This window comes from Chelonia mydas, chromosome 10 (genome assembly GCF_015237465.2).
Source record: "Chelonia mydas isolate rCheMyd1 chromosome 10, rCheMyd1.pri.v2, whole genome shotgun sequence".
NCBI lineage: Eukaryota > Metazoa > Chordata > Testudines > Cheloniidae > Chelonia > Chelonia mydas.
This window is the reverse complement of record NC_051250.2, coordinates 64,043,793-64,057,479: the sequence shown is the minus strand read 5'-3', so window position 1 is coordinate 64,057,479 and position 13,687 is coordinate 64,043,793. Positions and strand designations below refer to the sequence as shown.

The window sequence follows — 13,687 nt, the reverse complement described above, 5'->3', positions numbered from 1 at the left end:
GAATATTCAAAAAGATACTGTGGGTCAGTTTGTTTCTTCATCAGTTGGCAGCCATTTTTCACAAACATGTTTATCAGAACAGATTCTAATTTGAAATATTTTGTCCATATTACAGAATAAAATACCAAATCATTCTGTATGTATGTCAAAAGATATACAAGTGTTTTTTTGAGAGTTTTAAAAAAATTGGAAAGTCATATTGAAGTGCAATGTCCCAAATGTAGGCCTGGTATAAGTCAGTGCAACTCCACTGGCTGCAGTTGAATTTTACCTTATGTTAAGTCTGAATTTTATGCTTTATTGGCTGCCAATGTGCTAGGAGAAATAACTGCTGTTTCTTGCTTCCGTATGCTTCCTGGTTAGTCACAGGAAGAAGTTCTCTGAATTCTTATTCCTATGGCTGATTACAAATATTCACAAAATTTACTTTCAAAAGAACATTTTCAACATCAGTCACTGAACACCCCTTCTCAGACCTTTCCTGTAAAACAAGGCTTGGAAGGATTCAGTTTTTATTGATAAATGTTGATGTCGCCATGCGCGCACAAACTGACAAAATATTCCTGTCAATAATAATTGAAATGTACAGATAGGCAAAATAAGAAAAATGCTGCTTGAGAACTTATTAGAGTAAAAATCCAGTGATTTGAACTTCCTTATTAGGCTTGTTATAAATGGACTAATGAATGAATAGTAAAAACAGGTATGATTTGTTGATTTAAGGATATTTGCTTTATGCATTTTGACATGATGTTGACAATGTTTTAACAGTTTACAAAGGTTTACTTTTTTGAATCTGTGTCTACTGTCATTAAATGTCTAACGTCCCCCATAAATTTTCACAAAATTATAAGGGAAATTGAGTCAATAAAAATCTTTTTAAAAGCTTAAAAATGAACATTGATATTATTTATCAAAATTATGAAATTCTGCCAAGACTACTTAAAACACACTGAAACTAGATATTGTTTCAACTGTTGGGTGTGTTTGTGTTAGTACAAGTTCTCTTTTTTAGAATATAATGCATCACAGGACACATTAATATTGAATTAGAGTGAAAAGGTTTTTAGATGCAATTTTGGCTTACGGGTGGAAGGACAGAGTTTTAATCAAGTATCAACGTTATTCCAGTTAAATTAATTTCTTGCATGCGTGGGCTGATCAGCATGGATGGGGTCATGGAATGCAAGAACAATGTTTTCAAATGTGTTCTAGTTTTGCTAGCTACTGTATAGATGTAGGCTATGTTAGAAATTAGTTAAATGTACTTTCTCTAAACCTGGGACTTGGTTCTCCCAGCATGTTGGTGTAAAACAGGAGAAACTGTTGAAATTAAACTGGTGTAAGAGGAGGATGAGGCCAATGGTTCCCAAGCTCAAATTCAAGACTAGTATAGAAGGAGGTCTTGAAGAGTGGAGGTAGGACAAGAGGTTCAGACAAACAAAGCACTAGAAGTAAAAGGGCAACTCTGAACTATGGAGAGTATTTTGGAAGGTTAAAAAGGGAGGAAGACTCAACAGCAGTCAGCCTGAGGGCTAAAACACTGTAGCTCTTCAGTGAAGATACTACTATGCTGACAGGAGAGCTTCTTCCATTGGTGTAGTTAATCCACCTCTGTGAGAGGTGGTAGTTGTTTTGGTGGGAGAAGCCCTCCTGTCGGCATAGTGCTGTCTACAGCGGGGGTTAGGTCAGTGTAACTGTGTTGCTCAGGGCTGTGGATATTCATACCCCTGAGCAATGTAGTTATACTGATGTAAGTTTATAGTGTAGACTTGGCCTGAGTTAGTGGCGAAATCAGTGTTTGCTAGGCCAAAGAAGTAAAGTGAAGTGAGTGTAACTTGTTTGAGGTGCCAACAGTTTTAACAGACTTTGTAAAAAATAGAACAGTTACACCCTCCTTAACAGATTTTGATCTACCGGATATATAGAGTTGGGGAATCATGTCTTATCTCTGATAGTATCCAAATGGTGTGCACTTTCCTAGAACTGGAATATGTATATTCCAAAGTGTCTGCTTCTTCCAAGTTTCCCATCTTGAGTTTTTTATCAAGCTGGTAATATCACTGTGGTAATTATTGTGATAAACAGATATGGGGTTACCATTTTGTAATATTATAAAATCATAGTTTGCTATTTCTGCTTAGTTTTTCATTGTCTTAATGGTAAAACTTTCTGTATATAAATGTTTTATGACATTCACAGATAGAGGTAGTTATATCTGTTTGGAAGTGCTAGCTTTGATTATAACATGTATTATTCCATTTTATGACTTAGTAAATAAGGCTATAGTTACTTGTCACTATGGAAAGCATTATATCTTAAGTCCTCTCAAAGTCTGCCTTGTTTGTTTGAAATTAATCAGTGGTCTCAGTCCAGTTCCTAGTAAAGAGTTGCCCATGTTGCGGGGCGGGTAGAATCACAACTGCCCTCCTTTTTGGGAGTTGGTTTAGAATAGACATGGAGTCTGAATTTTATCCTTGTCTGGGAGTGATCTTTCCATGCACTGTGATGTTGCCATGTGGTAAAACTTGTATTGGCAGTACTTACAACACATCTATGGGGGCTTGTTTGGTTTTGTTATAAATAGAGAACGGTACAGGCAGATGATATTATCTGTAACCCTAAATTCACTTTTAAAAATTGGGAGGCTGGGAGCCAAATCTGTTAGCTGTGCAATTAGACTATATTGCATTAAAGATTTATTTTGTATGATACATTTTTTTATTTGAATGTTGGAGAGAGACAAAAATACTAAAGAAAAGGGAGAGTTTATCAGGAAACAGATTCAGTACTCCATATTTATCTGCCTTTTTCCTGGAGTATTCCAGGTATCCAACAAGACCTAGAACCCTGTTTCTTACACTCAGTTTCACAGCAGCAGCTTGTTCCTGAATAGAAACATATAGTATCTAATTGGTATGTTCTGCCAGAAATCCACCCATGAAGCCCAGGAGGTTGGTAATAGATTTCAGATGCTTTTATGAAAGTGATCTTAGCATGTGTGTTAAAAATGATTAATTTGTTAGTATGCTTCACAGCGGGACACAGGTGCCTTCTGCTGTCTAAGATATAGGTTTTCAGATGCTGTCAAAATATCTAGGACTTCATGGTTATTCATGTAAGGGAACCTAATGGATTAAAAACGTTTTGTTCTTTTTATTTATTGTTGTCTAGGCCTTAAAATATTGGTCTTGGAATCAGACGTTTGTTTGAGGAGTAGCATTCTGAATTAAATTCTCATTCGCTCCTTACGATACACTATCATTGTACTTGCGTCAGATTGTATCAAATAACTCTAACTACACGGTGTGTCAAGTGCTCTTCATACCCAATGCAGTTTTTTGCTGTATGCATCTTATCATATGCAAGACTTCCCTGGATTTTGCAAAAATGTTCATTTTCAGAGAGAGATTCTCTCTCTCTCGTACTGTTATCAGAAATCTGTTTCGTGTTCTCAATTCACTAATTGAACCCTTTTACTGCTGATCTAGTAAGGCAGTCTTTCTTGCCATTTATGTGTTTAAACTGTGTCTTGAAATGAAACTTATTTTTCATTAAACCTAATGGAAACATTAAAACTTTTGAGTTTTGGGCAAAATGTTTAAAGGAAGGACTGCCACCCTCCCCCCAAAAGAAAGGGGAAACAAAAATATGATATTGTTAAAAGTGAGGCTATACTAACCCTTGCAATGAAATAATTTAGAACTTTTAAAACAAATTCATGGGGATTTTTTTTTTTAAAGAAAACCATCTTAAAATCTAATCTCTTTCAAAAACTGAGTTTTAAAGTAGCTTCGCGTGTGTGTGTGTGTGTATATATATATATATATATAACTCATACTACTGAGTCTCCCTGCTAATTGTGATGATAAAACAAAAACAGTTTTCAGTGTTTTGTGTAGTGAAACAAGATGCTGTAAATGCACAAAATTGACAAATTGATTTTTTCTCCATTTCCACATATAATAAACCTAGTTATTAAAATTTTAATTTCTATGTAATACTTAAATGTGTATATATATTTTTAAGTTGACAGTGTCCCTTTTGATTTTGTTATACTACATTGCACTGCTATAGGCTGTTATGATCTTGGCTAATTTCACTTATATGATGTGATTCAGCTTTATAACAGCCTTCGTGTAGACTTGGATTTTAAGATGACTAAGGGTTAGCAAATGGTCTTTAGAGTTACACTCTATTTAACTTTGTTTCAGTCTTGACTCTGACTGCCCATTGGGAATAGACTTGCTCATACTGGGTGAGTCAGTGCTGTTCATCTGTAAATGTCTTATAGAAATCTTTTAAAATAAGCTCTGGATCTGCATTCTGTTGTCTCGTATTTTACTTCCCAGGTGAAGGAGAGGATTGGTATTGAGGTGATGGGGAAGAAATTCCACTTGGAAGGGATTATTTACAATCAGTATATATGTAGCAATCAGCTAATACACCTACAGTCTACTTAACCCATTTTCCTTTCCTGTTCAACCCATACTATAAAATTATCCAGACTTATAGGATAGCGCTAAAGAAAACATTGTGTCCTGCAATATGAAAGTGCATAAATGTTAAGGATAGGTATATTAAGAAATAAAGTTTCTTCATTTTCTTGCTGCATTTTGCGAGTGTGTCACACATTTGGTTTCCGAGGACCAGGCTTAGTTCAGGAGTACCTAATGTGGTTCAATGTGAATTCAAACACTGGAGTAGTACACTTCTCCTGCAAGGATTCCAGTGGCCTGTTCGGACAGCATACAGCCTTATGCCTCAGAGCAAAGTCCTGTAGAGGTTCTCTATATGCTGGTGTACATCTGGAATTTCAAGGAAGGGCCAGTGACACTGACAATACACAGATCTGCCAGCTTTTTACACCCATCTGGGGAAGCCACAAGTCCACATGGTCAAGGGTTGGCCCAGGTATGAGAGAGGTGTCCCCTGGCCTTAGGGGGATTCCTTTTCCACAGGCTGTGTGCTGTGGCCAAGATTTGGAGATAAGCAGTCACATTCTTTTTGTTTCAGGCTGTCTTTATATAGATTCAGAAAGGCAGTTTCATAGGTGTGAATCAGTGCTGTGCTGTCTTTGTAAACATAAGAGCTATATTTTGTTTGAAAATGAATGCTTAAATTCTACTGAAACTGATGGGTAAATGTCCCAGTAGCCGGGGAAAGTTGCCTACTTTGCATTGGCAAGTGGTTGAATGGATTTGTCTCTTTTTATAGAAAACAATTGACATTTTAAATGTCCCAGTCTTTAGTCTTCATTATTGCCATGATTTTAAACATATGTGTTTCATTTTAAAAAAACCAAAACCCTACATTAAAAGTAGTTGTAAAGTCATGCACTCCTAAATTAGGAAGTGCCAGAATTAAGATGACTCTTGTGACCTTAATTTGGCCCCCTTGTGCATATGCACTATAATAGTTTTAATTACATGATCACATACTATTATTTTCAAAGAAAACTGCCTCATTCAGGAGACAGGCTGGACAGTCCTCACTGAATGGGTATCCAAGATTTTATTTTATCCTCCTTCGTTATGTCTTATTTACTGCACACCCTGCTCAGAATACGGAGTTATTAATTTCCACATGGGCTTTTTATGGCACTCATTACTATAGTATCTTAATGCTTTGTGAACTTTAAGGGATTTATCTTCACAACATCCCGGTGAGGTAAAATGGTGGTATCCCTCTTTTACAGATGAGAAATTAAGGCATTGAGAAATTGTTTGACTTTGGGTACCCAATTTGAGTGCCCGTCAGCTGGAGTTCATCTACCAGTCAGGGCTAGGGTCTGATTTATTTTCTCAGAGTATTTACATTTTATACCATTTTATACGTTCAGAATAGAACTCCCATCAACTTCATTAGCAGTTGTGATTGGTGAGCACTTGTACAAATCAGGCCCCAGGTCCCTCATATTGGGCACTCAGAAAATGAGGAATACAAAGTTAGTGGCCACCTGTGAAAAGTTGTTTTAAGTGATCTGCCTAGCATCGCATGCTAACTCTGTGGCACAGTCTGGGATAGAATCCATTGCCCCAAGATGGCACTGAACTGTCCTAAACAGGAGACAATCCTACCTCTCCCCCTTCCCCCCCGCCCCACAATCCCCTGCCACTTTCAATATAAAACCTTGATTCATTTCTTGAACACTATCAGTCCTATGCATTGACTGACCTAGGGATCTTCTGGAGAAAATAGTATGTGATCCTGTGATTAAAGACTATCTAAATGCATACACTTAAAGGGTCTGGATTAAGGCTGCATACACAGTTTTAATTCTGGTATTTCTTAATTTGCGAGTGCTAGACTTTGTGAAATTAACTTTCTTTTAATGTAGTGGGTTTTGTATGTGACTTCGTAAATTAAAAAGAAAAACAAATGTAATGATATGGAACCATATTGACCTTCATATGGACACCAGCACGATTAAAACCTTTGGATCTATACCATGGCATAGACCTCTGCCATTTGAGCTGACAAAAGGTGTGTGTGTGTGCGCGCCCATATGCACAGTCATTGGAGATTTTTGCCTTAACAGTATCTGTAGGGTTGGCTGCACTCATGCGCTGGTGTCTTAGACACCGCTGACCCTACCCCCTCCGTTCCTTCTTACTGCCTGTGATGGTTGAGAGTACCTGGTCTTGCATTGCAAGAATGTTAGCGGTTCTTTACAGCCCATTGTCTATCTTCTTTGTATATAGTTTGTAGGTACTTTAGTTAGCCGTTAAGTGTTAGGTTAGTTTTCAGAGTAGCAGCCGTGTTCGTCTGTATTCGCAAAAAGAAAAGGAGTACTTGTGGCAACTTAGAGACTAACAAATTTATTTGAGCATAAGCTTTCGTGAGCTACAGCTCACTTCATCGGATGCATTCAGACACGAAAGCTTATGCTCAAATAAATTTGTTAGTCTCTAGGGTGCCACAAGTACTCCTTTTCTGTTAGGTTAGTGTGGTAGTTAGAGTCCCGGCTGGGACTTCACCCTGGAGTGGGGCATGCCCCGTTCTCCCAGCTTCAAACCATGCTCGTCATGCGGCAGGCCGATGCCTATTAGTGACCTCCATGACAGCTGTGTGAAGTGCTTGGGGGAGTCCCATAGAAAGGTCAAGTGCAGCATCTAGAAAAAATTTCACCCTAGAACCCAGAAGGAGCGGGATATCCATTTGAGTGCCCTCCTGATAGAGGCTGTGCTTCATCCTGTGTCGGAGCCCTCCTGCTCGGACCCCACGCCGAACACCTCGGCATCTGTGCGGAGCACGCCGCTGTCACTGGGCTCTGCCCGGCACCATTCCTCTTCACTGGTGCTTAAGAAGTGGCACAAGAAGAAGAAGCCCCCCAGCACCAGGGGGGAAAGGGGCTTCAGGCAAAGGACCTATGTCAGGCCATGTGCCCGCCTCAGGGCTTCATGGGGGTACCGCTGTGGTCAGACCCTCCCAGCCCAGTCAGGGATCCACCTCTGACCCTGGGGAGCGGCAGGGGACCCTGGCTTCTCCCAGGATCCTCATTGTCCAAAGCGGCTCCAGCGGCTAAGGCGGCACCTCAGTCTCTGCGCCAGGTCCCAGACAGGCAGACCCTCTCTTCCATTCCACCTACTTCTAAGAAGGCAGAAAAGAAGTTTTACGTCCCTGAAAAAGGGTTCAAATATTTGTACACACGCTCTCATTAACAGCAGATACGACCAATGACGCTGCTGGAAAGGGACAGGCAGCGCCAAGTCAGTGGCACGTCAAAAAACAAAGATTTCAAGAGACTGGATTTGTTTGGCAGAAAAGTTAATTCAACGACCAGCCTGCAATATCGGGTGTCTAACCACCAGCCCCTGTTAGACAGGTACAATTTTAATCTGTAGGACTCCCTTAGCAAATTCAAGGAGGCCCTCCCAGAGAACCAAGCCCAGGAGTTTGCCGCTTAGGTGGACAAAGGCATAGCGGTGGTAAGAGGGGCCCTCCAGATAGTCTGAGACGCTGCAGACTCAGTGGCCAGGGTGGTCGCCTCAGCAGTGACCATGAAGAGCAGCTCCCAGCTGCAGTCCTCTGGGTTATCCTAGAAGATACAGACCACCATTCAGGACCTCCCGTTTGACGTGGTGGGGATCTTCTCTGAGCTCAAGGACTCAAGGCTCCACAGCCTTAAAGACTCCCGTGCCACCCTCCACTTCTTGGGCTTCATACCCCTCAACAGGGCAGGAAGCCGTTCCATCCTCCGCCTCCCCAGTCTAGGTCCTGGGGGACTACCCGGCTGAGCACCTACATGAGAAAGGATAGAGACAAGGGGTCTAAGCAATGACACCCATCGTCTTCCCGTTTGTCTGACCCTTCCAGGACCCAGGGAGGCCAGAAGCAGACATTTTGAGGGTCCACTCAAGGACGGTGCCCCAGTCACTTCCCAGGATCCACCCGCTCACTCTTTCCTCGACCACCTGTGCCCCTTCCGGTTGGCTTGGTCTCGGCTGACTTTGGACCGCTTGGTGCTTGAAGTAATATCTACAGGTTACATCCTGCATCAGTGTTTGAGGGAGTTCGTTTCTTGGCTCCATCCACATCGGTGACCCTCGTCTCCGATGCCTGGGACCTGGAGTGGGTGATCTCAGTATGCAAGGCCATTGGTCGAGTCTCCATTGCTCCCTACACATCGTGAGGGAGCCCAGAGTGGTTCACTTGGCCTGCGAAGCCTTCCTACCTCACATAGAAAGCACGGTGGCCCAGGTCCTGACGAACAATATAGCAGCTATGTTCTATATCAACAACCTTTCGTAACTGTTGTTCTTTGAGGTGTGTTGCTCATGTCCATTCCATTATCCGCCTTCCTTACTCCTCTGTCAGAGTTGAAAGGCAAGAAGGAACTGAGAGGGCATAGGGTCAGTGGCGCCTACTATACCATAGCATGAGTGTGACGCTCAAGGGGGTGCCACAGTCGACTCTATGGCCACTGCCAAGGCAAAAACCTCCAATGACTGTGCATATGGGTACGCGCACACACCTAGAATGCAATGGACATGAGCAACACATCTCGAAGAACAGTTGTTACGAAAGGTAGGTAACCGTTTTTCTTCTTTGAGTGCTTGCTCATGTCAATTCCATTCTAGGTGACTTGCAAGCAGTATCCTTGGAGGTAGGCTCGGAGTTCACTGTCTAGGCAGGGGTAGTCTGTTTTTTGTCAAGGTCCAAATTTATTGATCAAAGGTATAGTCAAGGTCCAGCCTCCAGAGAAGAAGAAGAAAATAATAATAATAATAATAATAATAATAATAAAATACCCCAACAGTAATGATAATAAGTAATGAAAAGATTTCTGGGTCCATTTGGGTTTCTGGGTCTCATTCCCCACCAACTTTTGAGACAACTGGACGTTCTACTACACACCATAACCCAACGCTTGCCAGTACAACCAAAATTAACAAATTATGATGATTGTGCTTAATTGATCAGCACTGAAATTGTTAATGTTGGCATTTAAATTGAGATTAGTTATTTGCACGTCTGAGCTTTTGTTTCCGGTTGTCTAAAAACTCAGGCAGATATTCTGGCCTCAGTTAACATTAGCGTCACATTTTTAAGGTTTTCTTCACAGTTACAAGGGCTGAAGACTTTATTTTAAAATTAAAATTTAATTTATCTAGCAGTTACTGAAATTTAAAAAAAACACAATTATGTGACCATTTATGTGTCTGCGTAATCTCACTAGACCTGGGTATGATGAGATGCTTATTGCTTGGAATTATTTCACATACAAGCCATAGGTGAGTCTTATGGGTTCTTAATGGATCTGACTTACTCCCTTCTCATAGGTGACAACAGGAGACGTGGAGAGCATTCTGTTCAGAGGTGTCTTGCACAGGATATAGCTAGGTTAATTCACATTGCAATATTTTGAATTCACCTCTGGGCATAAAATTTTATGTCTCTATTTGCACCAAAAAACCCCCCACAACCTTTTAGATGAGGGAAAAGTTCCTTCTCATCTCCTTCTTCAAGTAAAGCTTGTTTGTGTGGGAGACAGACCTTTCTCTGCGGGCAGAGTGAGACTATGGCATTAACTCTCCCAAGAGCTAAGGACCATCACAGCCCTTACCATTTTCTGCTCCACAGGTAAGGCACATTTCTTTGATCTTGCCTTCTCTATCGCAAACACAACAACAAGTTTATTTATATTAAAAATAATAATTTAAAGACGCTACCAAAACAAGATATTTCTCCTTCTGGGAGCAAGCAACACTTGTCAAGTTGCTTAATGCACTGTTGGAAGTTGCTCAGATATTATAGTGATGAGTGCTGTATAAAAACCTAGATAGAATAGAAAATATGTACTGATGTCAGAAAAGGAGTTTGTTCAGTATATGTAATTGGTTACTTGATCTTTCCCCTCCTTATCAATAATAGATTTTTTTTAATTTGCCATATTATTTCTATATGAATTGCAAATCGTAGATCTGGATGCCTCAGGAACAGGTAAGGGGACACTGAGCCTTTCTGTTGTGGGTTGCTTATTAAAATCCAACCCAGGTCTGTAAGGACTAGAAATTATGCTGGTCTACATCTAGTAAAATGAAGCATCTTGGATTAAACTGGTCAGTGTGTTTACATCACAAAATTCACTGTCACAGTTGATACCTAAGACCAACATGTCCCCACTCCTAGTGGTGTTTGTTCCCTGTATGTCGTAGTTGAGGAACACACTACACGCTAGCCTGTCATTTGCTACTCATGCTGTACTTGTTCTGTGGATATATTTATTCAGATTTTTAACAATAACAAAAGGGATTGGCTGTCCAGAGCTTTAGGCACCCCAATGTTAGTTACAAAAATAAAATTCAGCAGCAGGTTACTGCCAACAGAACTTATCTCCCTTTAAAACACAAACATCCTCCCCCAATTGACTTCCCTTATGTAATCCTCAGCCGCAGCCCATTCAGATGGATGCATCCTGCAATGTGCCATGAAGGTCAGCAGACCAGGACTACTACAGGCTGAGGGAGGTGGAGCTTGTTCTGGCGCAGAGGGCCTCTCACAGGGAATGCTCTGCCATGGGGTTCTTCTCTTTTACATTGAGAGGGATCTAGGTCAAGTGCCTCCACTGTGGCTGTGTGGCATGAGGAGAGAGGCGGTTCCTCAAGGAGGAGCGTCCAGCCATTTAGGGCTTTCTGGATAGACAGCAACACCTTATATTTGATCTAGAAATAGAGCAGTTCATTTTCCAGTGCTGTCAAACTAGTAGTACTCAGAAAGCAATAAAATTCACTGACTGAGAAGAAAAACGCACCTAGCTGTGGTAACATAGAACACTTCCCTGTGATCCATTTCAATGGCTCCATTAGGAGAAAAAATTATTTTAATTAGAAATGAACTGAAATGTAAGAAGATTTAGGATTTATTTGGTGCTATATATAAACATTTAAAAACAGTTGGGCTGGCTGTAAGTTTTGGTAATTTACCTATGGCTGCTTTCCTTATTTAAAAACTTAATTGTAAGTGTTCTGAAGTCTCTTTTTTTTTTTTTTTAAAGGCATACATTGAAAGAGTTTGAATTTCTAGGAAAGAGAGAGCTGAATATAGACATTAAGCTTCTGTCTTTTGCCTGTTTTTTTTCCTTGTTTCCCTCCCCTTTCTTTTGAAGGACTTCATTAACACTGATAACATGGTAGCGAACAAAATAATTAACATGGGGGAAGGGAATTGAGGCGGTTACAGTGAGGGATGAGAAGTCCAACATTTTGCAAATAAAAAAAAAATGGATTAAAAAAAATATTGTTCATCTCACTGCAATGTACTGGTGAATGTCATTAGGGTTTAAATAGACAGTGTCAAGCAGTTTATCCTCAGCATTTAACTTCTGTGTTGGGAGAGGTTGGATTCCAATTTTAAAATAAATTAAATGTTTGCATAATATTTTTAAATCAGTTTTTTGTTTGATTTTGTCACAAACATTGTGCTAGTGCATAAGAAGCTGAAGGTAAAACTGATTAGCATTTTGTCATCAGTAAAAACTGAATAGCATGTAAAAAGTAAGCAAATAGAAAATTCTGTGTCTGCCAGTGCACATTATGGGTGATTCCTTAGATTAAATTGTTCGGTGTCCAGACTCCTTCACTTCCTCCTTTCTGCGACTCTTGCACATTCCCAATTATTTCCTGTTTCTCAGCAAAGAAACAGCTGGGATCATCATCATGATTAATGTTTTCCTCCATGTGTTAGTGTGAATTTTCATGGTGTAGAAAGGATGTGAATGTTCCCTTTGCAAAAATCTCTTGTATCTTCCATTGCTGAATCATTCTACTCTCTACTTGGACCGCAACTCCTGCAGTATCTTGTGCATGGACAATAAGAATCTTATAGCATCTTTTAGAAGAATTGCAGTTTGCCTTGGCCAGAGTTTCTAACCACGTCCTCTCCCTTCTCCCCATCCCTCCGCAAAGGTGGCTGAATTCTAGTGATGCTCTAGTGAGATGACAGGTTTCATATCAACCAAGATTGTTTTTATGTTTCAGTGTATTGAGCGATCTAAGTTTGGTGGAAGTGTATTGATTTACCATCATATATCAGTTTTCAGTGACAACATTTTGTTTTTCCTTTTTTTCCTAAATTGTAGGAATACTCTGAAGATAGTAACTCTGAGCCAAATGTGGATCTGGAAAATCAGTACTACAATTCCAAAGCATTAAAGGAGGATGATCCCAAAGCAGCACTGAGCAGTTTTCAGAAGGTTTTTAGTTTTTAAGTTATCCCTTTTATTTATGTTAATGCTATAATCCACAATTACATTTGATCTACTATGAAATTGTTTACTTGGATTCAAGTTATTGGTGTATTTGATATTGAAGATGCATTAATAATTCCCACTGATATTACCACATGAGGTTGTTTCCAGGAATTTTGAGAGAAACTTTTTGTAGTAGTGTAACTTATTAGTGCAGATGGTAATAAGCTTTCATCAGACTTCTTGGCTCCCAGACTGTTTACACACTTATAAATACCATACCGAGAAAATATATTGTTCATTGTTTAGTGGCAAAACTGATTTTTTTAAAAATTTTTTGCAAAACTATTAATCCTTGCAAAACTGTTAATTTTAAATTTTTTTTTATTCAGTTAGCTTGTTTGTCAGCTGTAGAGACCATATCCAGTTGTCTTTTTTCTTAATTGAATAACCATTTTCTTTACTCTTACATAATGCATTACTGTTGGTTACAATCCTGAGTAAAAGGCTTCAGGTTGTGAATGCCAGCTGACAGAATACCTGTAGAAGAGTTGTCATTCACATGAATTATAAATTCTCAGTATGTGCATACTGTCACCAGAAAGTGGTGTGTTAAAGATGATCAGTAAAAGAAAAAACATTAGGCCTGTTGGGCTTCTTTATGGTGTATAAAGAAAGCCTCTGAAGAGATTTGTTTTGTTGGTGGCTTTTTTTTAATTGGTGGTGGGAAAATACTCCTTTTTTGTTACACTAAATCTTCATCTCTGGTCTAACGTGGAAGACTAAGATGACTGAAGAACTAATGAAATGATTACATCACAAAGTCAGAGTGAAATGTTGTGCAGTTGAGAGAGGAAGGGATTTTTAGTCAGATTTTTTTTAAAAGCTCTACTTTCTTGGGTTTTTGTTTAACTTCAGTGACTAACATTTTTGAGTAATGAAGTCTTTGATAAAAATCCATCACCCTGCCCCATCAGTTAAGGTGTGTGAATTAAC

The 13,687-nt window shown here is 39.7% G+C and overlaps 1 protein-coding gene across 3 annotated transcripts in view; it reads left to right on the top strand.

Annotated features, from left to right (window-relative positions):
* The window catches only part of COPS2 (COP9 signalosome subunit 2), a 34,033-nt gene that overhangs the window by 1,677 nt on the left and 18,669 nt on the right, over nucleotides 1-13,687 (top strand). For 2 of the 3 annotated variants that reach the window (XM_007066804.4, XM_007066805.4), the window contains exon 2: nucleotides 12,584-12,697. In XM_007066804.4, coding sequence (XP_007066866.1) covers nucleotides 12,584-12,697 — 114 coding nt within the window. Of the gene's footprint in view, nucleotides 1-4,239; nucleotides 4,259-12,583; nucleotides 12,698-13,687 lie in introns of those variants that run through there. The other variant, XM_043524252.1, reaches the window with a different exon arrangement.